The 25,474-nt window shown below is 44.9% G+C and overlaps 1 protein-coding gene across 3 annotated transcripts; it reads right to left on the minus strand.

Moving 5' to 3' along the window:
- Positions 1 to 435: 435 nt before the first annotated feature.
- On the minus strand, positions 436 to 25,435 carry DYNLL1 (dynein light chain LC8-type 1). Of its 3 annotated transcripts, none has more exons than XM_036276317.1 (3): positions 25,174 to 25,435; positions 2,319 to 2,456; positions 436 to 865 (listed from the first exon to the last, which is right to left on the minus strand). In XM_036276317.1, exons 2-3 carry the CDS (start codon positions 2,448 to 2,450, stop codon positions 728 to 730), a joined length of 270 nt encoding a protein of 89 aa, XP_036132210.1. In that variant the 5' UTR covers positions 2,451 to 2,456; positions 25,174 to 25,435; the 3' UTR covers positions 436 to 727. The 3 variants fall into 3 exon arrangements, with proteins under 3 accessions (XP_036132210.1, XP_036132209.1, XP_036132208.1); XM_036276316.1 differs by lacking the exon at positions 25,174 to 25,435 and adding an exon at positions 2,701 to 2,814; XM_036276315.1 differs by lacking the exon at positions 25,174 to 25,435 and adding an exon at positions 2,599 to 2,813.
- Between the last annotated feature and the right edge of the window lie 39 nt (positions 25,436 to 25,474).

A 25,474-nucleotide genomic window follows, 5' to 3' on the forward strand; every position in this document is an offset into this window, starting at 1 on the left:
TCAATTGGCTGCCTCCTGCATGCCCCTCACCGGGGATCGGGCCCATAACCTGGGCATGTGCCCTGACCAGGAATTGGGGACTTGAACCAGCGACCTCTTGGTGCATGGGTCAACACTCAACCACTGAGCCACACTGGCCAGGCAAGGCCCAAAACATTCTATAGCAACATCTTTCAACAAAATGAGCACTTACTAAAAACAGTATTTATCAGGTTAGGAATAGAAACAAAAGTTTCTCTGACATGCACTTCTGAGTATTCTTCCAACATGCATAACAGTCGTAGATGTCTGAGAATTATACTCCAAGTAAGTACCGAATAGGCTAGTCTACTATATCCCACAGAACCTTACTTCAGGGACTCACCCCCACTAACCTAGATGGTTATGGGCCATCTTTATCCCTAGATTAATTAAACAAATTGTAACTAACACAGAGTTCTCCAACAAATTTTATTTCGGAAGGAAAGGAATGGATTTTGAGGAGGAAAAACATAGGGCAGAGAGGTATGGAATAGAAAATAAATACAAATGTTAAGCTGTTTGCTAATTGTTTTATAACCACAACAAATGAGTACAGAGAATGCCCTGTACAAAACAACACAATAAAGGTTCAAGATCAAGGTGTTCCTTTAGGCAAGGCTGAAGATTTCAGTCTCTGGTATTTGGAATTTAGGCTGCAATCCTTATTTTTGGATGGATCACTGGGTGTGTGGTACAGTCCATGCTTTTAACCAGATTTGAACAGAAGAATGGCCACTTGGCCCAGGTAGAAGTAGATGAAGTGTTTGGTTTCATGTGTCACGTAACTACCGAAGTTCCTCCCCACGATGCAGTGCCAGGTGGGGTTGTACTTCTTGTCAAACTCCTGGGGGGATGGAGGAGAGAGAAAAAGAACACTTGAATTTTAGTTCTAAACCAGAGGTCAGAGCCTGCCCAGGCAGAAAGGAGGAACGTTAGCATCTGCAAATTCTTAGAATGAAAGAATGTTCCCCAGTTCCAAGTCGCCTACATGGTGCATTAATGCAAACATACTTGCAGTCTGAGCTAAGCTGGGAAAGGGGGCTGGGATGTAAAAAGCAGAAAGGGCAGCCTCAAAGACACTGCACTTTGTTATGGTAATTCCACCTTCATAACTTTTATAATAGCAGGTGACATCAACAGATCTAGTTTATCTTGCTCTTATGTATAAACAGGACTAAACAATCCTCCTACTCTATGTCATGTACCCCCAAATCCAAGAAAACGGTAAATATTTAGTCCTAAATACCCCACTCATTCCTTAACTGCACTCCAGCATCATTGATAACTAACGACTTCCAAAAGGACAAAATCTCAATTAGCATCTAAACCAATGTGGATCAAAATTTTAATTTAAAGAGACAAGACACTTAGTACTCCATGCTCCTATAAAAAGAATCCTGGAAGCAGAATCTAACAGCCACCTGGTCAAATTTTACCATTGTAATTTCAATAGCCCTCCTTTTCACATCTTATCTTGATGTTGACATACCACTTGGTCCACAAGGGTAGCAAGTCGCAGAGACACTTTCCCCCTATTTTCTCCACCCCAAGAGGCTTGGGAACTAACTAGAAAGCCCGTGTTAATTTCTTCCCTAGGTGACTGCAGACAGGGGCCAAAGCTAATCCTTATCCATAAAATTATTACAAGTCTGTGGTCTGGCTACCCTTACTGTATGCAGCATGAACATCTTTTAGATTAAGGAGAATAACATTCTTACTACATTTGTCAAAAAAAAAGGTATTTATTTATATTCCACCCGAAGTCTTTCATCTTCCCATTCTGCACTGGAACCCTCTCAGGGCTTAGGCTCCCAGTTTCCTACAGACTGTCATTTACCAAGCCCCTACCCTAGCCCCCCAACCACCAAACTACCACCCACTGTCAACTGCCGACTAAACTCCCCACTGGAAGGCTGGCAAGATCTCCCTCTGGGCTGGCTGGATACACCCACGCAGCTCCCCCCTCCCGAACACCCAGATGGATCTTCCACGCAGGAATCGTGCAGAAGGGGGGGAACCGCTGCTCCCAGATCCTAGAAACCGTTGCTAGGTGGCGCTTTCCCCTGCGGAGCTGGGTAATAAAAAAACTTGGGGCGCCGACGTTCTGGTCTTCCCAAGAGGAGCGCAAAATTCACTTGCGTTCTTTCTGGAAACCTCTACACCCGAGCTACCTTGCGTGCCCTCAAGGATCTCTACCAGGCGCTCTGGGGATGCATGATCCGGGAGAAGTAACTAAGTTGCGACTCGCCCCAGCTACGCGCAATCAGCCCGCGCCCCCGCCAGAGCCCCTTCCTTACCTTCTTAATATGGGCCGCAATATCCTTCTCTATGTTATATTTCTCCAACGCCTGAGTAGCACATTCCACGGAGTCCTGTTGCATCTCCTCCGACATATCGGCATTTTTGATCACCGCCTTTCGGTCGCACATGGTTACCTGAGGAACGAGGCCCGAGAAAGGGATGAGGAGTTGGGGTGTGAGCTGCGCCGGCGATGCGCCAGCTTCCCCAGCCCGCTCCGCCCACCCCACCCCATCCCATCCCATCCCATCCCATCCCGGGATGACGCCCCCACCCTACTTCTCAGGAAGGACGGCCCGCGTGGACCCAACGGCGGGAGAAATCTGGCGGGGAACAAAACCAGGTAGCGAAACCCCCCCCCGGAGCTCCCGAGTCTCTCACAGTGGAGGAGGAGCGGGCCGACTGCAACGGTCTCCTGGGGGAGGGGCTGGCGAGGCTCAGACCCAGCGAGGAAAGCCGTCGCTACCGAAGCCGTGGCGCATCTAAGGAGCCCCACAGCAGCCGCCGCCGCCTAGCGCCTAGGCTCCGCCCTGTTCCCACCGGCCCCGCCCCCACCAAACAGTCCTATTGGCTTAACGCAGCTCCTAGGGCTCTCCCATTGGTCAATGAGCTCAATGGTTCCCTCAGGATCTTTCTCCCGCATTTTGTTGCAGACCACAATGCACTACTTGTGGCGTCGGTTGCCCCGGCAATGGACTGCACGCGGTGAGGCCCACACACCCCGAAGGTGGAGCTGGGGCGCGCCATCGAGAACCACCCAGCGGCTAGAAGGGTACTAGGGGAGCTTCTGCCCAAGCCAAGAGAAGTGATGCAGAATTTACTGAGGTTGTCCCAAGATTTGTCTCAAATAAGGATAGTCGGGTCCACCCCTGGTCAGAAGTATTTACGGATTCTGACTGAGGTGGCCAATCCCTTCACTGAAAGGGTATCTCAGAAGCAGGGCCGGCTACCTGGGCAAATGGCCAGTGCGGTGAAAGAAGATTGTTTGATTTAATGCCCTACTGTCTCATTCTTGAAAAATAATTTTTTTTTTATCCTCACCCAAGGGCATTTTTTCATTTTTTGTTCAGATAGAGCAGGAGGGAGAGCGAGGAAGAGAGAGAGAAACATCGATGTGAGAGGGACACATCGAGTGGCTGCCACCCGCACAACCCAGCCAGGGCCAGGGACAAACTGCAACCGAAGTACATGCCCTTAGCAGGAACTGAACCCGGGTCCCTGTGGACCGCAGGCCAACACTCTAACGGCTGAGCCAAACCAGCCAGGGCTTGAAAAACAAATTTTAAACAACGAACCCCACATTTTCCTTTTTTGTTTGTTTGTTAATCCTCACCAGAGGATATTATTGTTCCATTGTTTTTTTTTTTAATTTATTTTTGTTGCAGGTGTTTCTCCTTTTCCCCCAACTAGATCCTCCCTCCCCACCCTGTCCCCAGTTTGGCTCAGTGGTTGGAGCGGTTGGAGCGTGGGCCTGCGGACCAGAGAGTCCCAGTAGGGGCATATACCAAAAAAAAAAAAAAAGATCCCATTGATTTTTTTTTTTTAGAGTGGAAGTTAGGGAGAGAAACATAGATTGGTTGCCTCCCCCACAACCCAACTAAGCTGGGAATCGAACCTGCAACCCAAGTACTTGCCCTTGACCAGAATCAAATGGTGACCCGTGGGTCAGAGGGCCAACTCCCTAACTGCTGTGTCAAACTGGCCAAGGCCCCCACATTTTCTTTTTGCATTGGGTCCTGCAAATTGTGTAGCCTGTCCTTTGAAGTTGGGAGAGATTCCTTAGGAGTGGGAGAGGGTTTCCTTATTAATTAAGGGATTATCCACAAGACTGGGGTCTCCCTGCTGGGCAATGCAGACCTCCTTTAAGGGGGTGGGGGACTCTCTGGGTGGATTTGTGTGTGTGTGCCCAGGGCGGGGCTTCTTGTTCCAACAAGGCCATCTCTTCTGTGTGGGAGTTTCTTGGTTGAGGATTTATCTTTAGGGCGGAGGTACCCTAATGATGAGAAAGGCATCCCTCAGAAATTATTTCCTCTGGTTTAGGGAGGCTAACCTAACCACTAAGTGGTTTTAAAAGCAAGGTCTTGAGAGGTTAGGGAGCAGAGTTAGTTCTGGATTTAAATCCCAGCACTGTCATTTATTAGGTGTTTGAACCTCAGTTTTCTTATATGTAAAGGGGGATAAATATAAAAGGAAAACACGTCATAGGCATGTTGGGAATATTAAATGAACTAATACCTTTGAAGTTCTCAGCATAATGAGTGGCATATAGTAAGTGCTCAGTGATTCTCATGAATAACTATCAGTTTATGGAACTGTCCCAAAAGTCACAGCAAGGTTTTTTTATTTGTTTTTTTAATCCTCACCCGAGGACGTTTTTCCATTTTTTCTTCAGATAGAGTGGGAGGAAGAGAGAGAGAGAGAAACATCAATGTGAAAGGGACACATCGAGTGGTTGCCACCTGCACGACCCAACCAGGGCCGGGGACAAACTGCAACCGAGGTACGTGCCCTTAGTGGGAACCGAACCCGGGTCTCTCTGGACCTCAGGTCGACACTCTAACTGCTGAGCCAAACCAGCCAGGGCACAGCAAGGTTTTGAACCAACCCTTAAATGCCTATATGTTGTTGAACTACCATAAATAAGTCATCAAGTTAATCACGTAACCAGAGCTTTCTGTTTACATTTCTGCACTTTTCTTTTTTTTAAATTTTTTTTCTTTATTGATTTTTAGAGAGAGAGGAAGGGAGAGGGAGAGACAGATAGAAACATCGATGAGACAGAACACTGACTGGCTGCCTTCTGCATGCTCCCAACTAGGGATTTGGCCCACAACCTGGGTATGTGCCCCGACCAGGCAACCTCTTGGTGCATGAGTCGATGCTCAACCACTGAGCCACATCAGCCAGGCTGCATTTTTCTTCTTGACCACCTACTCTCATAAACCCAAAGCCTCTTACACTTGGACCAAACAGAGGCACACAACTCCAAAAAGAAAGAAGTGGAAATAGCCCAGTTGGTGTGGCTCAGTGGTTGAGTGTCAACCCATGCACCAAGAGGTCACTGGTTCGATTCCCAGTCAGGGCACATGCCCAGGTTGTGGGCCAAATCCTCAGTGGGGGGCATGCAGGAAGTGACCAATTGATGTTCTCTCTCAACGGTGTTTCTATCTCTCTCCCTCTCTCTCTCAAATCACTAAAGAAAAATAAATTCTTTTAATAAAAAATTTTTTAAAAAAAGAAGTGGGAATAATGAGAACCTCAGGTACAACATATGCATATCAATTAAATTAAGAGAGACTTTTCCCAGCTACAATTTTTCAATACTCAGATTATGAGTTTAAGGAGTTTAAATAGTTCTATATGGTGTCACTCCTGAGGAGGAAATTGGGAGTGAGGCTGAGTTAGTGCTTCTACCTGACTTGGGTGTATGATTCAGTGCTGTGGAATCTACTGATGACACCAGAACCTGAGTATCTCTTGGGGACTTTTACTTTCCACACATACACACACAAAAATTATATATATCCCTCTGATCTACAGCTTGGCCAGCTTCTTGTTTGAACAGAACTTGCTGAGAGTAAAGTGGACAAGGTAATAAGAATAGCAGCTGTTTATTGAGTGGTTACTCACCACTAAGTGCTTTGCATTTACTCAGTTATTCCTCACAACAGCTGTGCCTCTGGCTCTTCCTCCTATCTCCCTCCTAGCATAGCTGTCTGCTTATTTAGATTTCAGCTCAAACGCCACCTTCCCTGAACTCCCACCTCTACTTGCCCTCTATCACCACCCTTCAGTTACTCTCTACAACACTTTCAATTCCTCCATTGTACTTGCCTCATTTATTCCTTCAAAGGAATTATCTCATGTATTTATTTGCTTGGTTATTGTCTATCTGCCCCTGCCTGTCTTGTTCACTACTGCATCTTCAGCATCTAATTCTGTGTCTGCCACATAGTATGCATTGAATTAAAAATATCAGGTCTCCTCGAATCACTATGTTGTTCACCTGAAACTAATATTATGTACCTATACTGTAATAAAATAAATAAATACATTTTAAGTTATTAACATCTTTAAAATAATTTTTAAAATGAGCTGTTTGCATAAAAAAAAAAATACCAGGTCTTATATGCCCAATTTTACATATTAGGAAATTGACTTTCACTAGGTTTTGTTGTTAATAAATGAATAACTTCAGGTCTAGATGAACCTAATATCCATCCTCTTAACTTCAGTAAAGTACTACCTTAATACATTTAGCTGAGTAGACAGTGTGCCTTATTCTAATTCTTAACTTTCTAGAAAAGGAATTTGAAATGGGGTAATGTTAAGGTTTTCCAACAAATAATAAGATTTGGGGGTTGGGTAAAAAAGGTGAAGAGATTAAGAAGAAAAAAAGCCAACTCAGACACAGACAGCGCGTTGCATGGTGATAACCAAAGGGAAAGGGGGGTAGGGGGGAGGAAGAAAGAGGAGGGATAAACAGTGATGGAAGGAGACTTGACTTGCTTGGGGTGTGAACACACAATACAATACACAGATAATGTATTATAGAATTGTACATCTAAAATATATGTCATTTTATTAACCAATGTCATCCCAGTAAATGCAATAAAAAAGAAAAATAAGATTTTGATTGCTTATAGGTTTTTCTCCATTTGTAGTACCTGCCTTCCCTAGTATTGTCTGTGTTTGAATTGCTCATCTAAACTAGCTCTTGCCCTGAATATTTTCTTTAAATGTGACAGAAGGGCACTATCAGAAACCCGTGTCTTTCAGGCCTGTGTTTAACCCCCAAGACCATGTGAGGATATTGTTTCTAGGAACCAAAAATCTTTCAGGCTTTTTCATTCCTTTATCCCTATCTCTGCAGAATAATTTCTCATTTCCTATCTATTCATCCAACAGGGAAGCAGGCAATAAATATCCCCTAATTACTAAATATAGTAAATGTACTATTCAGCATTTGGATGCTTAAAATATATAGCTAGAATCAGTTACAGTCCATCCTTTAAGAACTTGTAGTCAACAGTAACCTAATCCTTCCAGTATCATAGGTTTTGGGGGGTTTGAAAGGACTTTAGAAATACAGGGGCCCAGCCCTGGCTGGTTTGGCTCAGCGGTTAGAGCATCAGCCTGCAGTCCAGAGAGACCCGGGTTCGGTTCCCACTAAGGGCATGTACCTCGGTTGCAGTTTGTCCCTGGCCCTGGTTGGTTGTGCGGGTCGCAGCCACTCGATGTCCATTTTACGTCGATGTTTCTCTCTCTCTCCCTCCCACTCTATCTGAACAAAAAATGGAAAAATGTCCTCGGGTGAGGATTAAAAAAAAAGAAATACAGGGACCCAGCAGGTAACATTAATGAGTAAGGTGAGGTAGGTGGCAATAGGGAGTGGTGGGGACTGTAGTAAACAGAAAAGCCCTTTTATTTAATTATTTATTTATCCTCAAGGATATTTTTTCCATTGATTTTTAGAGAGAGGGAGTGGAGGGAGAGAGGGAGGGAGAGAGAGACAAAGAGAGAGAAACATCGATATAAAAGAGACACATTGATAGGTTGCCTCCTGCACACACCCCAATCGGGGCTGGGGACTGAACCTGCAGCCCAGGTACATGCCTTTGACCGGGAATCAAACCCTTGATCCTTTGGTGCAAGGATCAAGCTCTAATGACTGAGTTACAGCGGCCAGGGCAAAAATAGGTGTAGTTCTAAAGGCAAATTTATATCATCACCATAAATGGAAACCCAGTCTCATTTGTCCTAAACAAAGGGCAACTATAAAATATAAACAAATAATAAAATATAAAGCATTTTGAGGTCCTAGCTGGGTAGCTCAGTTGGTTAGAGCGTTGTCCTGATACTCCAAGGTTGCTAGTTTGATCCCCTATCAGGGCACATACAAGAAGCAATCAGTGAATGCATAAATAAGTGGAACAACAAATTGATTTTTCTCTCTCTCTCTCATCAATAAGTAAAATTAAAAAAAAAAAATTTTGTTTTTATATTGCTAAACTGATCTTGGACACCACTAGTGATATGTGTTCCATATTTGGGAAATGCTGCCCTATAGGAGGGCTTTTAATGGGAGTCCACAGATGGATTTCAAAGGTTTCACAAGGCCCCTGGAATTATGCACAAAGAGTGTGTTGTACCTACAGGTATTTTTCCAGGAGGATCTATAGCTTCCACCAGCATGCACTAAGGGATTCATAACCGAAGGAAGATAAAGAATAATTGCTCCAGAGTAAGTCAAACTCCTGGAATGAATGTAAGACTCCCTCACCAGGTCCCACTGAATTGGCCCATCTGGGGTCCAAAGCATCACATATGTGGGCAACTCCCTCTCTTTCACTCCTAGTTGCAAAATTTGCTAGAACACCCTTCTAAGCCTGAAAACATGCACTTTCTATTCTTATCACAGGAAATCAAAATTAGAGGGAGGTAAAATTTCTAAGAGCATAGGCTTTAGAATCAGACAGACCTGGGAAAAGCCTAAGTGTGACCTCCTGCAAGTTAGTTAACCTCTCAGATTTTTAAATGCAGCTAATACCTTCATTATAGGCTGGTGGCCAGTATATTAAATAATGCATCTAAAGACCCAGCCAACGTCCAAAAAAATGGTAGCTCTTGCTATTATGTACTGACACCGTACTATGTGCCAGGCTTTTAGGAAACATTCACTCATTGACGTCTCACAAGTCTATGAGTTGTATTTCAAGAACTGGTGGTTTCTCTATTACACAGATGAGGAAAATGAAATTCAGAGAGGTGAAGTCCCTTGCCTAAAGTCACTGCTAGGAGATAATAGAGCTGGGATTTAATTCTGGTCTCACTCCACAGTCCCACATGGTAGACGGAACCTTTGAGTTCCCCTACCTCCCCAGACAAAGAGAGCTGATATCCTGGCCCCTGGCAGGAGCTCCCTAAATATACATGGAGTAGATGGATGGATAGGTGGAAGAAAAGGTGGGCATTTCAAACTAACTCAGTATTACTGTTTCCTCTCACACTTGACCCTGGGATTGGTCTTTGACTATCTTGAACTTCCCTGGACAAATTACCTTTGTACTTTAGCCATCAGATTTTCCCACGGCCTTAAGAATGTCCTTTGAGATTGTTCATAAGCAGGCTAAGGGATTCCTTGTGGAACTTGGAGCTGTCCGCTCCCGCAAACAGGCTAGAGAGGACCACAGCCTGCTCCACCTCACCCCTGCCACTAGCCCAGGATTGCACTGTGCCCAGCAATCACTTTTCAAGTTTTTCTGAGACCCCAAGCCCTTTCTTAGGCCATGAGTTCTGTCACCAACCTAGCAGCTCCAGCCCTCCCTCACCTGAAAGGAAATTTGAGATGTGACCTCGCAGCCCCTAGAGTTGACTCAAAGGCCCTGCCCAGAAAGGAGGGCCGCCATGGGAGAGTGCTCCTAGGTCTGAATTCAGAAGCTTTCTCCCAGTGGAGAGGGACTGGCACTAACCTGGGGCTGGCAGGAGAACTGAGCTTTGGAGCCAAGTACCGTACTGCAGTGCAGGGACAGTGAGGTCAGACAGGCAGGGACCACTCAGGGAAGAAAAATCTCCCTTCTGGCCAATAGCCACGCCTCACCTGAGTGGACAGATACCTTTGAAGGCTTGGTGCTCAGCCTCCTGTCCATGGGGGCAGTGGGTAAATTCAGGCATATCCAGAGAGGCTAGTAGGCCTCCCTCAGCTCCCAATCAGTGGACAGACCAAACCAGAGCAGAGACCAAAAGTATAGACTTTGAGGTCAGGTAGACCTGGATCTGCATCTTGATTCTACCCTACTAAGGTGTGTGACCTTAGGTAAGTGAGTCCACCTCTCTGAGCCTGTTTCCTCATTTGTACAATGGGTATTGCAATAGTCCTTGTTTTTCAGTGACAATTTAGAGATTGAGATGGTGCAGTTTTGTTTTCTTTTTAATCCTCACCTGAGGACATTTTTCCATATTTTGTTCAGATAGAGTGGGAGTGGGAGGGAGAGAGAGAGAGAGAGAGAGAGAGAGAGAGAGAGAAAGAAACATCGACGTGAAAGGGACACATCGAGTGGTCGCCACCCACACGACCCAATCAGGGCCGGGGACAAACTGCAACCGAGGTACATGCCCTTAGCGGGAACTGAACCTGGGTTTCTCCATACCGCAGGCCAACACTCTAACCGCTGAGCCAAACCGGCCAGGGTGAGATGGTGCAGTTTGTTCAGTGGTTAGAGCATCGGCCCTTGGACCAGAGTCCCAGGTTCAATTCTGGCCAAGGGCATGTACCTCGGTTGTGGTGTGTCCCTGGCCCTGGTCGGGGTTGTGCGGGAGGCAACCAGTTGGTATGTCTCTCACATCGATGTTTCTCTCTCTCTCTCTCTCTCTCTCTCTCTTTACCTCCCTTTCCCCCTCCCACTCTATCTGAAGATAAATGGAAAAATATCCTTGGGTAAGGATTTTCAAAAAATGTCAGTGATGCTAGAATGTTAAGCTACATAAGATTTTTTTCAATCTTGGCACTAACATTTTGAACCAGAAATTTTTTGTGTTGGGGCCGGGGAGGGGCATCCTGTGCATTGGAGAACGTTTAACAGCATCCCTAGCTTCTACTCACCAGATGCTAATTGCACCTCATGCCCAGTTGTCAACTAAAAATGTCTGCAGACAGCACCAAATGTCCCCTGGAGGGTGAAATCACCCAGAGGTGAGAACCCCTGCCCTAGATCATCTGTACTGAGTCTGAGTGTCATGGTTCCCAAACTCACAGCCCCATATAACGACCACAAAGCAGGAAGACCTACTTACAAAAGAGGTCCAACAATTACAGAACAAGCTCCCTTGGGTGTGGACCAAGTGGCAGGACCTGAGTCTGCTCCAGCAGCCAATGAGCCCCCTCTGACTCACTAGGTGACCTCTGTGTCACTCTTTAATTATATGAAAAGTAGCCCTGAGTTAAATCTCAATTATTGTAGGGCCCCAGACAAAGGGACAGGGAGTTGGTATCTGATTTCTGGCATTCCCATTCTTATTCACTGACTAGGAGAAAACCTGACTCTCCAGAACTTAAGACTTCACTCCGACCTTCATTCATGATTGCTGAGAGATTTCTCAGAGAACTGTTCTGGGTGTTGGGACTGTGATATTGTGATTTACAATAATAAATATATATTTGGTCTTCATCCCAGTTCCTGGCTCACAGCTCCCCAAACTATTGGAATTTCCTGAGCAATATGAACAATGAGAACATCTTTTGTCATAATATTAGGTCTCTTGTCCTCAGTCCCTGAAATCTCTTCAAAGTCATAAGGTGACATGGGTGTCTTACTATTTATAACAAGCCCTTTTCCACCACAACTGGGTTTGTGTTAATAAGAGACTTTAGGAAAGCATCTAAGAATGGGGGCTGGTCTTCAGTAAGGGGAGAGGGGCTAGAGGTTGAGTTCAATTACCAATGCCAATGATTTAATCAATTGTGCTGGTGTAATGAAGCCTTCACAAAAACCCAAAAAGACAGAGTTCAGAGAGCTTCTGGGTTAGTGAACACAGGGATGGTGGGGAGGGACTGGGAAAGTGGCGTATCTGGGGAGGGCATGGAAGCTTTGGGCCCTTTCCCCATACCTTGTCCTGTGCATCTCTTCCATCTGGCTATTCCTGAGTTATATCTTTTCATAATAAATCAGTAATCTAGCAAGTAAAATGTTTCTCTGAGTTATGTGAGCTGCTCTAGCAAATTAATCAATCCCAAGGAAGGGGTCATGGGAACCTCTGATTTATATAGGTATCTGAAGGGGGGTAGGTGGGGTAGTCTCATAGGACTGAACCCTTAACCTGAGGAATCTGATGCTATCTCTGGGTGTCAGAATTGAGCTGAAATTGTAGGACACCCAGCTGGTGAATTGCTTATTGCTGTGAGAGAAACCCTGCCCCTCTCCACACATAGTCATTGGTGACCAGAACCCTATTAGGGATGCACAAAAGAACAAAACAGGCAAAGTACCTTCTTCATGGAACTCATTCTATCAAGAAAATAAAGATAACAAGCAAAAATGTCAAACCCTGATTAAGTACAACGGATAAAAATAAAGTAGATAAGAGAGTAAGTGTAACAGCCAAGGGGTTTTGTTTCAAATTGAGGTTTCTAGGCAGGACTCTCTGAGAAGGTGCCATTTGAGCCAAGATTTGATGTCCTGGCTACTGGGCAGAGGAGAGAATGTAGGGAAGCCAGTGGTAGCAGAGGGGCCAGGTAGAGGCTATTGCAACAGTCTAGGCAAAAGGTGATGGAGGCTTGGACCAGACAGAGGTAGCATGAGAGGTGGTTTTATTCTGGATATATTCTAAAGGTGAAGTTGACAGATTTGCTGATTAATTTAATATAATATATGATGGAAAGAGAGGAGTCAAATATGACTCCAAGGCTTGTAGCTTGCACAATGAGAATAGATTGGTTTGGAGAATGCTTGCCAAAACAGAAACAAAATGTTGTTTTGGCTATGCTAAGTTCAAGATGCCTATTAAGCATCCCAAGTGGAGGTGTCAAATATGCAGTTGGGTATATGAGTTCTGGGAAGAGGTCCAGGCTAGAGCTATAATCTGGGGAGTCATCAGCTTATAGATGACATTTAAAGCCATGAAACTGAATGAGATCACCACCAAGGGAGGAGTACATACAGATAAAAGAGGTAATGCTTATTCAGCTAGCAATGTTCTCTGAACTTTTATCTTTTGCCAGATCCTGAGCTAGGTGCTAGATACAGAAATGTACATCCCTCAGCACCTACCCAAGAGACACTCCATTACTTATTTAATTTTTCCTGCCTAAGTGCTTTGGCCACTTAGAGGATAAACATTGAGAGTTCCTGCCCTGCCTCTTACTTGCCTATTCATTTTCTTTCAACAAATATTGAGCACCTATTTGGTATAAGGCCCCATCTAGGCACTAGGGACATGAAAGGGAGAAAGTCAGATATAGCTCCTGTCCTAATAAGTTTACATTTTGCATGTGGAGGAGGTGGGCATTGAACAAGATGCACATAATGATGTGATTACAGTTGTGACAAATACAATGACAGGGAAGGTAGGCTGGTATAAGAACTGTTAATGGGGCTCTGCCCCAGCCTGGGAGGCAAGGAGGCTTTCCTGGGAAGTCACATTAGAGCAGCAATCTAATGGAGCAGAAACCTAGGCTAAGGAAAAGTGTATGGAGCTTCTCAGATGAAAGGAATACCATGTTCAAAGGCCTGAAGGCTGGAAGGAGGTTGACCACTGAAGGAAGGCCAACTTGGCTACAGAGAAGTGATTTGGGGGAATGGGAGAGATGAGGCTGGAAGGGTGGGCAGTAGCCAGACCGCCGGGCCCTGTAAACCTGATTAAGACACATGGATTCCATCCTGAGGCCACAACTGGCCCTGAAAGACTACAGGTGGGGGTTAACATGATCAAAAGGAGAGTGGACCAGTGTGGCAGCTGGGACAACATATGAATTTTGGGAAATACATAAACATGCAGTCTATAGGAACCTCCAAATCTGTAGTCAGCCAGGAAGAGGTATGGGAAGACTAAGAACCTCATTTACAGCCAGTGTCTGAAGTGATGGTAAGTCTTGAAGAGGTTTGCACTAACTATGGGCAGTGTCAGAATCAAACTGTTGGACACTGAGTTGGTTTTAGAAAATTGGTGTAAAAAAATGACATATTCGCTCTCAGAGGTGATGTCAAAAAAGACATCACAGGAAGTCACTGAGTATTAGCATAGTACTAGATATATAGACTTCAATAAATATAAAAATTGTAAGTCACAAATAGAAAAAAAATATGTGACTAAATGGAAAGTGATACCAAGCTGCTGGATGGGAAGGCCAAATATAGCAAGAATGGAAAAAATTTTCCCCATGTAAATTTATAGGTTTAACACCATTCCAATTAAAATACCGACAAGATGCCATACAGAAGTTGATGAAAGATTCTAGAATGTGCTTAGACAAATCAACCAACAAACATACTGAGGGGATGAAAGAAGCACTAGGAGACAACTGGGCCTTACAGAGGTACAAACTGAGAGGAAAGTTCTAGACTTGGATTACGCAGGTCATGGCACCACTGAGCACCAACTCACTAAATCAGGGACCTGAAGGCCAAGGAGGGTATGAATAGGCAAAAGCCTAAAGAGGCAGAGATGGAGACATCAGTGTTCCAAGGAGAGGTAGCCCCTGCAAAGACACAGTACAGCCTTCAGACACAGTGGGTCCTAGTGAAGCTTACAGAGAAGTAGAGGGAGATGAGGAGAAGCTGGTGGAGGCAAATTATGAAGGGCCAAGATTAGTGGGTAGAGATGGTGCTCTCTCCAGGGAGCAAACACTTTGTCTCTTCCCCTGCTCTGTCCCAAGCATCTAGCACAGCGCACACGGGAGGCCATCCAGAAGTAGCTTGGAGATCTTTTCATACCTGCATATATATGGCCTTGGTCTTTTTAACATCTGCAAGGTATTCAGAACTGCACATTTTCCCATGTAGCAAGATCCCTCTGGATGGACCTTGAGGTCCTTTCCAGTTTTAGGGGGAAATCATAGTTATTAATAAACATCCTAGCAGTTTGAATACAGTGCCCCCTGTGGCCCTTCTTTCTCAGGCCTGGGAGGGATCATTGAATTTTTGCTTAGCCCTGTTCTGCTTTCCTTCTGGCTTCCAAACAAGCACCCTTTTGCTATTCACAGCTTCCCTAGGAGACTATGAGACTGTACTCACCTCAGGCTCTCCCCTCCCTCCGGCCTGAACATCTCATCCCCTTTACAATCATACTATTCAGGGACATACAATAAATATTTGCATGGTAAAGGCAACTCACACTGATTTCCATTGAGCAACTGAAATACTTAGGACTTACATGTATAATCTAACCCAGCCAGACTCTGATCTACTTGAGGACATCTCACCCTAAGTCACTTGTGGCTATAGAGTGAGCAAGAGTGCCCCTCACTCCCACCCCATGTCCTAACTGTGCTGAGCTATTTAGCTTCCCCAAAGCACCAAGCTTTTCTCTGTCCTCCCAGCTTCCTTTGCACATGCTTTTTCTTCTGCCTCGAACACTTTTATTTTCCTTTCCTCATTTACCTAGCTAAAACCAGTTGCTTTTTCAGATCTCGGCTTAGAAGCCACTCCCTCCAAGAAGTCTTCCCTGAACACCCCACTCCAGTCTGGGTTAAGAGACTCAGGAGCACCCTGTATTTCTCATAGCACATATCTCACTTCGTTGTAATTCTCTCTCCTTCTCCCTCCCTCCCTCTGTTTTTCTCTCTCTCTCTCTTTGTAATTGTCTTTTGAGTTGTCTGTGAATGGTGCGAGGGCAGAGTTTGGGTCTTGTTCACTGTTGTACCTGGCACCCAGCACAGAGTAAGGCATCCTGCAGCTCAATAAAATTCGAATGAAAGAACAAATGTTGAGTGGACAATAGTGGGGAAGCCACCAAAGTCCCAGATGTCAGGTAAGACACACTGGTTTCTTAGAGCTGAGGTTGAAACATTTAATGAGGGGGAAATACCTGGGATGCTGCAGGCCCCGTCATGGAGTATGCCATGACAAGACAAACTAGCAGCCCACGAGAAGGAGGGAATAACAAAAGAAACTGGTCCCCAGCTGCCTCGCTGCAGGGAACGTTTGTCAATGTGACATTCACAGAAGCCCTGACATGTGCAGCTGAGGGGGAGAGCCAGCCTCAGCCAGACAGAAGGAACTTCAGTCACTGTGCATGTGTTAACACTGAGGGATGTGTGGCTTACAAGCTTCTTGATCCCTGTTCTTTTTTAAAAAATTGATTTGAGAGAGAGAGAGAGAGAGAGAGAGAGAGAGAGAAAGGGAAATAGAGAACGGGGGTGGGATTGCTTTGTTGTTCCGCTTACTTATGCATTCATTGGTTGATTCTTGTATGTGCCCTGACCCAGGGTTGAACCCCAAACCTTGGTGTACTGGGACAATGCTCTAACCAACTGAGCTACCTGGCCAGAGCTTTCTTCCTTCCTTGCTTCCTTGTTTTCTTCCTTTTTTCCTTCCTTCCTTCCTTCCTTCCTTCCTTCCTTCCTTCCTTCCTTCCTTCCTTCCTTCCTTCCTTCCTTCCTCTTTCTTTCATCTTTCTTTCTTTGTCTCTTTCTCTCTCCTTCCTTCCTCCTTCCTTCCTTTATTTCCTTTATTTCTTTATTTATTTTTAACATTTTAAAAATCTCCAGATAGTTCCCTAGTTCCCATATTTGTTTTTGTTTTTTTTATCTTTAACAAATGTGTTTATTTTAAAAGTGCCATTGCCAAATTAAATTGACATGGTTCATTAAAAATCTTAGTACAAAATTAGTTTTAATTCAAAAACATTAGGATTCTATTAAGGCCTCCTCTTTCCAAAAAAAACCAAAAAAACATAATTAGCACTGTCATTATTCTTTTCATACCCCTTAAAGCCTTTGCTTGTGTTTCTGGTTTATTCTGCTGTAAAGTAAGTTTCCAAGGTATATGACAGAGTGGAAAATATTTAGGGAAAAGATATGGGTTGAGGGTAAAGAATTTGGGGCTTAGAAAATAAAACTTGGTGAACTTAAAGAGCCCACTTGTCCTTTTCTACCTCAGTTCCCTCTTTCTGGAGCTAGAGTACTAGTTATAAAAATCAACAGGTGTTGCCCAGCCAGTGTGGCTCAGTGGTTGAGTGTCGACCCATACACCAGGAGGTCACTGGTTCAATTCCCAGTCAGGGCACATGCTCAGGTTGTGGGCCCGATCCACAATGGGGGGCATGGAGGAGGCGGCCAATCGATGTTCTCTCATCGATGTTTCTCTCTCTCCCTCTTCCTCTCTCTCTAAAAATCAATAAAAAATTTTAAAAAGTTTTTAAAAAATCAACAGGCGTTGCCCTGGCCAGTTTGGCTCAGTGGTTAGAGTATTGGCCTGCTGACCAAAGAGACTCAGGTTCGATTCCAGTCAAGGGCACATATCTCGGTTGTGGTTTGGTCCCTGGCCCTGGTCGGGGTCATGTGGGAGGCAACCAATCAATGTGTCTTTCTCACATCAATGTTTCTCTCTCTCCCTACCCCTACCACTCTATCAGAAGATAAATGGAAAGATATTCTTGGGTGAGGACTTAAGAAAAAAATCAACAAGAGTTTTTTTGTTTGTTTTTTTGTTTTGTTTTTTAGCAGATAGAGCAGGAGGAAGAAAGAGAGAGAAACATTGATGTGAGAGAGACACATCGACTAGTTGCCTCCCACACAACCCCAATCAGGGCTGGAACAAACTGCAACTGAGGTACATGCCCTTAGCGGGAACCGAACCCAGGCCTCTCTGGTCTACAGGCCTACGCTCTAACCGCTGAGCCAAACCAGCCAGGGCAACAGATTATTTTTTTATTTATTTTTTTATCCTCACCAGAGGACATTTTTCCATTTTTTGTTCAGATATAGTGGGAGGGAGGGAGAAGAAGAGAGAGAGAGACAAACATCGACGTTAAAGGGACACATCGAGTGGCTGCCATCCGCACAACCAACCAGGGCCAAGTCACTTACTATGTGACAACACAAAAGGGCTGTGAAGGGAAGTGACTGATCCCAGAACAGGAGTTGGGGAGTGGGGGTGTGGTTCACACACCTTTGAGAATGATGAACTGCGCTGTCCTATAGGGTAGCCGATAGCCACATTTGGCTATTAAAATTAAAATTAATTGATTATAATGAATAGTTCAGTTTCTCAGTTGCAGGAGGCACATTTCGAGTGTTTCATATCTACGTGCAGCAAATGGCTATCATATAGAATTCAGAAATAGAATGTTTCTATCATTACCCAAAGTTCTACTGGTTGCACTGCATGGATACTCCCAGAATAAAGACTTTCCTGCTCACATGCAATATTTTGGATCCAACTTTACAACTTGTACAACTTGCAGGGTTGGGATGGGGATTGGCTGTTCAGGCAGTGGTTCACTGATCCTTGAAACTCATGAATCCAAGGCAAAGGAGCCCTGATACGACAAGCTATATTCCATTTCAGAATATAGTAAGTTGGCAAAAATCAAGCAGTGGAGCTGCTACAAACTCAGTATGCTCACAGCTTTACATGCGCCTCATATAAAACCAGGCCCTTGTGTTACTACCTGTCTGGCCATATTAAAAAAAAAATTCACTATCCAAAAATACTTTGAAAAACAATGTTAAAGATTTTCTGCAGTCTCTGAAGAAAACACCAAAGGGGTATAATATTCACAACACACTGTACCTCTTCTTGCATTATCTTTCCCATCTTTCTCCTCTTTCATCCTCCCACACGTGGCACTTGCTTCCCTAAAGCTCTCTGCACCCCCATTCCAAACTCTCTCCAAACCTCCTAGCTCTGCTGCTGCTGCTCCCCTTCCTCCCCTGCATGGCAAGTTCTTTATTATGTAGTTCTCCAGAAGATGTTTTATTTTACCCCATCACACAATTATAGTGGCAAAGAAGGACAGAGAGAAAGCTCCCACAAAGCTCCCACGGTGCTGTGCCCAGGAACACATTCCACAACGACCCAGCCCACAGATCTCCCTGCCAGCCTGGACTAGTTTCTCCGAGGTGATTCATTTTCCCACTGATGGTCCACTCCCCATCACTTCCTCTTCTGCCCACTGCTCCCAAGAACCAGGGTCATGAATGAGCCTGACAGAGAAGAAATCATTTTGCTGGGATGTCAGAGGAGACTGAAGTCATAGGGAAAGGAAGAAAACCAGATGGGCAGGTTCAGAGAATGTTTTATCTCCACTGTTAATTGTTTTATTATTATTATTTTTATAGGGCACTGCCCAATTCCCTACTACATTTAACTCTTAATAGTCTGCCAAAGTCAAAGGCTTCTTTTCCAATCTAAAGATAAGCCCATTGGTGCCATTCTTTATTTTATTTTTTTATCCTCACCTGAGGATATTTTCCATTTATCTTCAGATAGAGTGGGAGGGGGGTACAGAGAGAGAGAAACATCGATGTGAGAGAGAAATATTGATTGGTTACCTCCTGCACAACCCTGACCAGGGCCAGGGACCGAACTGCAACTCAGGTACATGCCCTTGACCAGAATCGAACCCACAACTCTTTGATAAGAGGGCTGACGCTCTAACCGCTAAACCAAACCAGCCAGGGCCCATTGGTGTCATTCTTATCATATTAGAAATGATAAATTTCACTGAACTCCTTTCTATATTAAAAAATTTTTTTTTTCTTTATTCATTTTAGAGAGAGAAGGGACAGGGAGAGATAGAAACATCCATGAGAGAGAACATCACCTCCTGCATGTTCCCCCACTGGGGATTTTGCCCACAACCTTGGCATGTGCCCTGACTGGGAATTGAACCGGCGACCTCTTGGTGCATGGATTGACGCTCAAGCACTGGGCACGCTGGCCAGGCACCCTTATATATTTTTAAATTTTATTTATTGATTTTAGAGAAAGAAGGGAAGGAGGGAGAGAGAGCAAGAGAGAGATTACTTGTTCCATTTATTTATGCATTCATTGGTTGATTCTTTTTTTTTTTTATCCTCACCCGAGGACTTTTTTTTTTTTTTTGGTACATGCCCCTAGTGGGAACCGAACCCGAGACTCTCTGGCCCGCAGGCCGACGCTCCAACCGCTGAGCCAAACCAGCTAGGGCTTCAAGGACATTTTTTGCATTTATCTTCAGATAGAGCGGGAGGGAGAGGGGGGAAGAGAGAGAGAGAAACACCGATGTGAGAGAGACACATCAACTGGCTGCCACCCACAGGAACCTAACCGGGGCGGGACAAACTGCAACTGAGGTACGTGCCCTTAACAGAAACCGAACCCGGGACTCTCTGGTCCGTGGGCCAACACTCTAACCGCTGAGTCATTGGTTGATTCTTGTATATGCTCTGACAAAGGGAGGGAGGGATTAAACCCACAACCTTGGTATATAGGGACGAAGCTCTAACTGACTGAGCTACCCTGCCAAGGCTGAATTCCCTCATATTTTAAGTGAAAGCTTATCCCTGCAGGAAGGACACTCGGATCCCATTTATCTGACTCCAATGCCTCTCCACCATCATTAGGTCATGCACCTGGAGTGCTGTTTTCCGTGGAGGACACATCAAACCTAGAGCCATCACACTTCTTATCCTTTCTTCTTATGTCCTCCACACATACCTGAACTCATCATCATCCATCTCCTGCAGATCATTTCCATCTGCTTTACTCCCCATCTCAGAATGCTACCACTGTTTATCCAGGTCCCCATGCCAGGAACCTGGAAATCAACCTGGACTCTACCTTCTTCCTCAGCCCTCATGTCCAATCTATGTCCAAGTCCTATGACTTCATCTCCTTGGGAAATCTAATCTCATTAGTATCTCTGTCTCTTATCACCTTACATCAGGTCACTGGCATCTCTTGCTTGGGTAATTGCAGTGGTCTCCTAGCTAGTCTCCCGGCACCCACTCCTTTGTTACTTTCCTGTGTAACCTGCTTGTCAGTGGGCCATCTAGGGACTCTCCCTGTTCTTACCTATATTCACCTTTAGGCTAATCTAAACATGATGTATATCTTCCCAGAACAATAAGAATCCAACTCCAGTTATTAATGGATAATGTAGTTTTTAACAAAGGAATCTATGAGGTCACAGGAGGGGTCTTACACTGCAATTAAACAGAAATACTTCCTACCATTGACCCCCTAATTATCTCTCCTTCTTCCCTAAGTTCCCCTATAAAGCCCATAATGGCAGCTACTGCCACATTCTCTCTCATTTCTTTCCCCTACTATCCTACAGCTGCCCTCTAGTCAAATTAGCTCTTGGTCTCCTCCCCAACGGAGGAGACCCTTCTACGGAGGTCTCATCCCAACACAATTCCTTAAAATCCTCCAATGGTTATTACTACCCTCAACAGAGTCCAAACTCTATAATATGGTCCACTAGGCCTTGAAGCCCCAGCCCCAGTTCTCCCCTCCCCCGCCTAAACTTGCCCTAGCCATACTGTAGGGCAGTGGAGATTGCCCCTGGTCTGCCACACTCTCTTCTATCCAGGCAGTCACTCATGAAGGCATTTTTGCCTGAAAAGCTCTTCCCTTCTTCCCTATGGTTAACTCCCACTGGTCTTTCAGAGCTCAACTTAAACACCTACTTCCTGGAGGCCTTCCTTATAATCTCTAAAACTGCATTAGATGGTCTCACAGCAGTTGACCCTTATCACAATTGTGCTTTAAATGACTGTTTGAATAGCAATTTGAATATACACCTTGAGGACAGAATTATATTACTGCATGCCATGGGCCTCATACAGGGCCTAAATTATAGCATGCACTTGATGATGCTGAATAACTAGATGAGCAAAACCTCAAAGGGCCTCCCTGCCTAGGGCTTCTGGCCTTAGCAGAGAAAGGAGCCCATGGGCCCCTTGAGCATGAAGCTATAATTTTGGCCTTGTTTGTGTGTTAACCTGCAAAGGTTAGTACCTGTGCTCATAGGAACAAAACCCACCTTTGGGGTTCCATGGATTATCATAAATGCCTCCTAGTAATTTAGTCGTGTTCCTTCTAATTCAGGAAGGCTGTACTTGCCACATTCCCATATTTGGGCACAACATGTTCTAGGCTAGGTATGAACCCCTTTGGTGACTACACGCTGCAAGATTTTGCACAATACAAGCTGAATCATTACTATTCATAAGCAGTCTTCCACCTAGAGTCCTCTTAGGTCACTTAGCTGATTCCATTTATCTCTCTCCCTAGGAGACTACCCAATTGTCTCCAATGCTTTTTTTTTTTTTTCTTTCCTGGCATGTAGAAGTGGTAGAACTCAGAAGGTGCTGTTAATACACCCCCAAAATGAGGAGGCATCTGGACTTTAGGATGCCTTTACGGTATGTAAGCTCCTATAAGGCTATGTACTTAGACTCAAGATCACATTTGACCTGGGCTCTTTCCTGCTTGTCTTCTAACAGCAAAGAACAACTAGAAGCTTTATACAATCAGAATATAACAGACAGCTCTGATTGTTTTTAGAGAAAAATTTATTGTGTTTTATTCCAATTATAAAAGTAGTACTGCTAATCACAGACAATTCAATAAATTCAGAAAAACATAAATAAAAATAAATAAAACTTTGGAAGGTTATTATCTACCATGCTTTTTTGTTATACACAATGAATATGTGTGTGTGTGTGTGTGTATAAATATATATAGAGAAAGAGAGAACTGGATAATAAAAATGTTATTCCTTTTTTTGTTTTTTAAACATAAAAATGAAACATAGGCCCGGCCAATGTAGCTCAATGATTGAGCATCGACACATGCACCAAGAGGTCGCTGGTTCAACTCTCAGTCAGGGTACATGTCCAGGTTATGGGTCCAATCCCCAGTGAGGAGCATGCAGGAGGCAGCCAACTGATGTTCTCTCTCACTGATGGTTCTTTTTATTTTATTTTTTTATCCTCACCTGAGGACATTTTTTGCATTTATCTTCAGATAGAGCAGAAGGGAGAGAGGGAAGAAGAGAGAGAGAAATATTGATGGGAGAGAGACACATCGACAGGTTGCCACCCACACAACCCCAACCGGGGCTGGGGACAAACTGCAACCAAGGTACATGCCCTTAGTGGGAACTGAACCCGGGACTCTCCGGTCCATGGGCCAAGGCTCTAACAGCTGAGACAAACCGGCCAGGGCTCTTGTTGATGTTTCTATTGCACTCTGGCTCTCCTTTCCTCCCTGTCTAAAATCAGTAAAGAAAAAATATTTTTTAAAAAATGAAACAGCTCGGCCGGTGTGGCTCAGTGGTTGAGCGTAGACCCATGCACCAAGAGGTTGCCAGTTCGATTCCCAGTCAGGACACATGCCCATGTTGTGGACCCAATCCCCAGTGGGGGGCATGCAGGAGGCGACCGACGATCCATGTTCTCTCTCATCGATGTTTCTATCTCTCTCTCCCTCTCCCTTCCTCTCTCTCTAAAATCAATAAAGAAAAAAAATTCTTTTTAAATGAAACCGTTGTAATAACATAGTTATAATAACAATCTTCAACTTTACAGAAATATATGACATCTAAAGTGAAATTTCCCACAATTGCATTTTTTTAAAAAATCCTCATCTGAGGATATTTATCTTCAAAGAGAGAGGGAGAGAAAGGGAGAGAGAAACATCAACATGAGAGGACCACACTGACTGGCTGCCTCCCACAGGACCCCGACCACAAATTTGCCCTTGGCTGGAATCAAACCCACAATTGGTCCTCCGGCCACGCTCTACCTTAGAGCAAAACGGGCCAGGGTCACAATTGCATTCTTTAGGAACAACTGATGTCAACCAGTTTAATAGACGCCTCCAGAATATATACTTGTGTGTGTGTGTATATATACATATTAAACAGCATTTTAAATTTAGTTTAATTATAACTAAATTAGTATGATCTTATTATCTTTCAAAACATCATTTAGTAAGTATGTAACATTCATCCTCATTGTGTTGAACCACTCCCTTATATGGATTTTAATTTTTTTTAATTTCACAGAATTTGGGGCCCAGGGCAGGCTGCCCCCAAATATGCCACAATGTGAATTACTTTAAAATAGTTACTTGACAAGCAACGAGTGCAACAAGGGCACGTTGATCCTTCCTTGTCCCCTTGAATGGTGGAATAAATCTCCGAGCAAGGTGCCCTCCTTGCTGCAGCAGGGCTAAGAGAAACACTGTCTCTAGAGTTAAGGAATTCAGAGCCCAAAGCTTGCATAAACAAACCTTGTTACTCCTTTGCTAATTTACTACCCAAGCCCAAACTTTCCTTAGATTCCTCAGTAATAACCATCCAAACCTAAGTGTCTTTGTCCTGTCATTTCTTCATAAGTTTAATGTTTGTCCAAAAAGTACACAAAGTTGGCTGGCTCATCATTTTGGGGAGCATCATCATTATTTATAATCTCCCATGTGCACATATTTGTATTTATTTATTTCTCACCAGAGGATATTTTTCCATTGATTTTTTTCAGATAGAGTGGGAGGGAGAGGGAGAGAAACATTCATGGACTGGTTGCCTCCCACAGGACCCCCACCAGGGCCTGGGTGGAACCCGCAACCAAGGAACGTGCCCTTGGCTGGGAATGGAACCCGCCACTCCTGCGTTCGCGAAAGGACGTTCTAACCGCTTAGTCAAACTGTCCAGGGTTAATATGACAAATCTTTTTTTAGATCAAAACAATTTTTTTTTTTTTTTTTTTTGTACGTGCCCCTAGCGGGAACCGACCAGGGACTCTGGTCCGCAGGCCGACACTCCAACCGCTGAGCCAAACCGGCCAGGGCGACCAAGACTCTTGATACAAGGCTTCGGTTTTGTAACGTCCCCAGAGCCAGTGCCCTGCGCTATGAAATGGACCCTGGCCGGTCTGGCTCAGCGGCTAGAGCGTCCCCCTGCGGAACAAAGAGTCGGGGTTTGATTCCGGTCAAGGGCACGTACCTCAGTTGCGGGTTCAATCCAGGCCCCGGTGGGGGTCGTGTGAGAAAAAAAAAAAGGAAATGTAAACGTGAAAAAGTGCCAAGGTAGGAGCCTACCCGAGCTCCTGAAGAACTCAGCACATAGGCTGCTAACCCAGCTCTGGGTCCTAACCCTGATCCCACTATAGGACCTCAGTTTGCTCACCTGTAACATGGGAATCCCTCCCTCCTCGGTGAGGATTAAAAGCACAAATCCCGGGAAGCACTCTATAATGATAGTTGCCATCGTTATGATTCTTTTATTCCCTCCCTGTCTCCAATGAACCTCAAGTCCAAGCTGCAGAGTCCACCTCGGGCTTCTTACATCCATCTTAGCCCACCTTACACCCTCAGTTCTAAGCAATTGTAAAATGGGGTCTGGATGGCCCCGAGGTCTACTGACCTGAGGCAGAGGGCTGCGATGGCCCCGCCCAGCCCAGCCGTCAGGGACTCGTTCCGGCGCTGCGGGGTCAGCCTGCGGCCTGACTCCCTCCCTCCCTTGCGGCCCCGCACGCAGTGACAGTCCGCGGGGTACACTCTGGGGAGAGCTCACAATCGTCTGTGAGGTAGGCGGCGCGACAGAGGCAGAAAACTGAGGCTCACGGGGCCTGAGTAACTTGCCCACGTCCACGTAGCTAGGGAGTGAATTGCCTTCCGGAACTGAACCCAATTAGCTGGACTCCACTACCTTCCTTTTGGCGCCC

This window comes from Molossus molossus, unplaced genomic scaffold (genome assembly GCF_014108415.1).
Source record: "Molossus molossus isolate mMolMol1 unplaced genomic scaffold, mMolMol1.p scaffold_m16_p_22, whole genome shotgun sequence".
NCBI classification, from domain to species: Eukaryota; Metazoa; Chordata; class Mammalia; order Chiroptera; family Molossidae; genus Molossus; species Molossus molossus.

What these genes read in the sequence shown, in the direction of transcription:
- DYNLL1 (XM_036276317.1), bottom strand. Translation starts at nt 2,450, where the DNA reads ATGTGCGACCGAAAGGCGGTGATCAAAAATGCCGATATGTCGGAGGAG. An exon ending in TTGCGGCCCATATTAAGAAG is followed by an intron (nt 866 to 2,318) that starts GTAAGGAAGGGG and finishes CCATCCCCCCAG; the next exon opens with GAGTTTGACAAGAAGTACAA.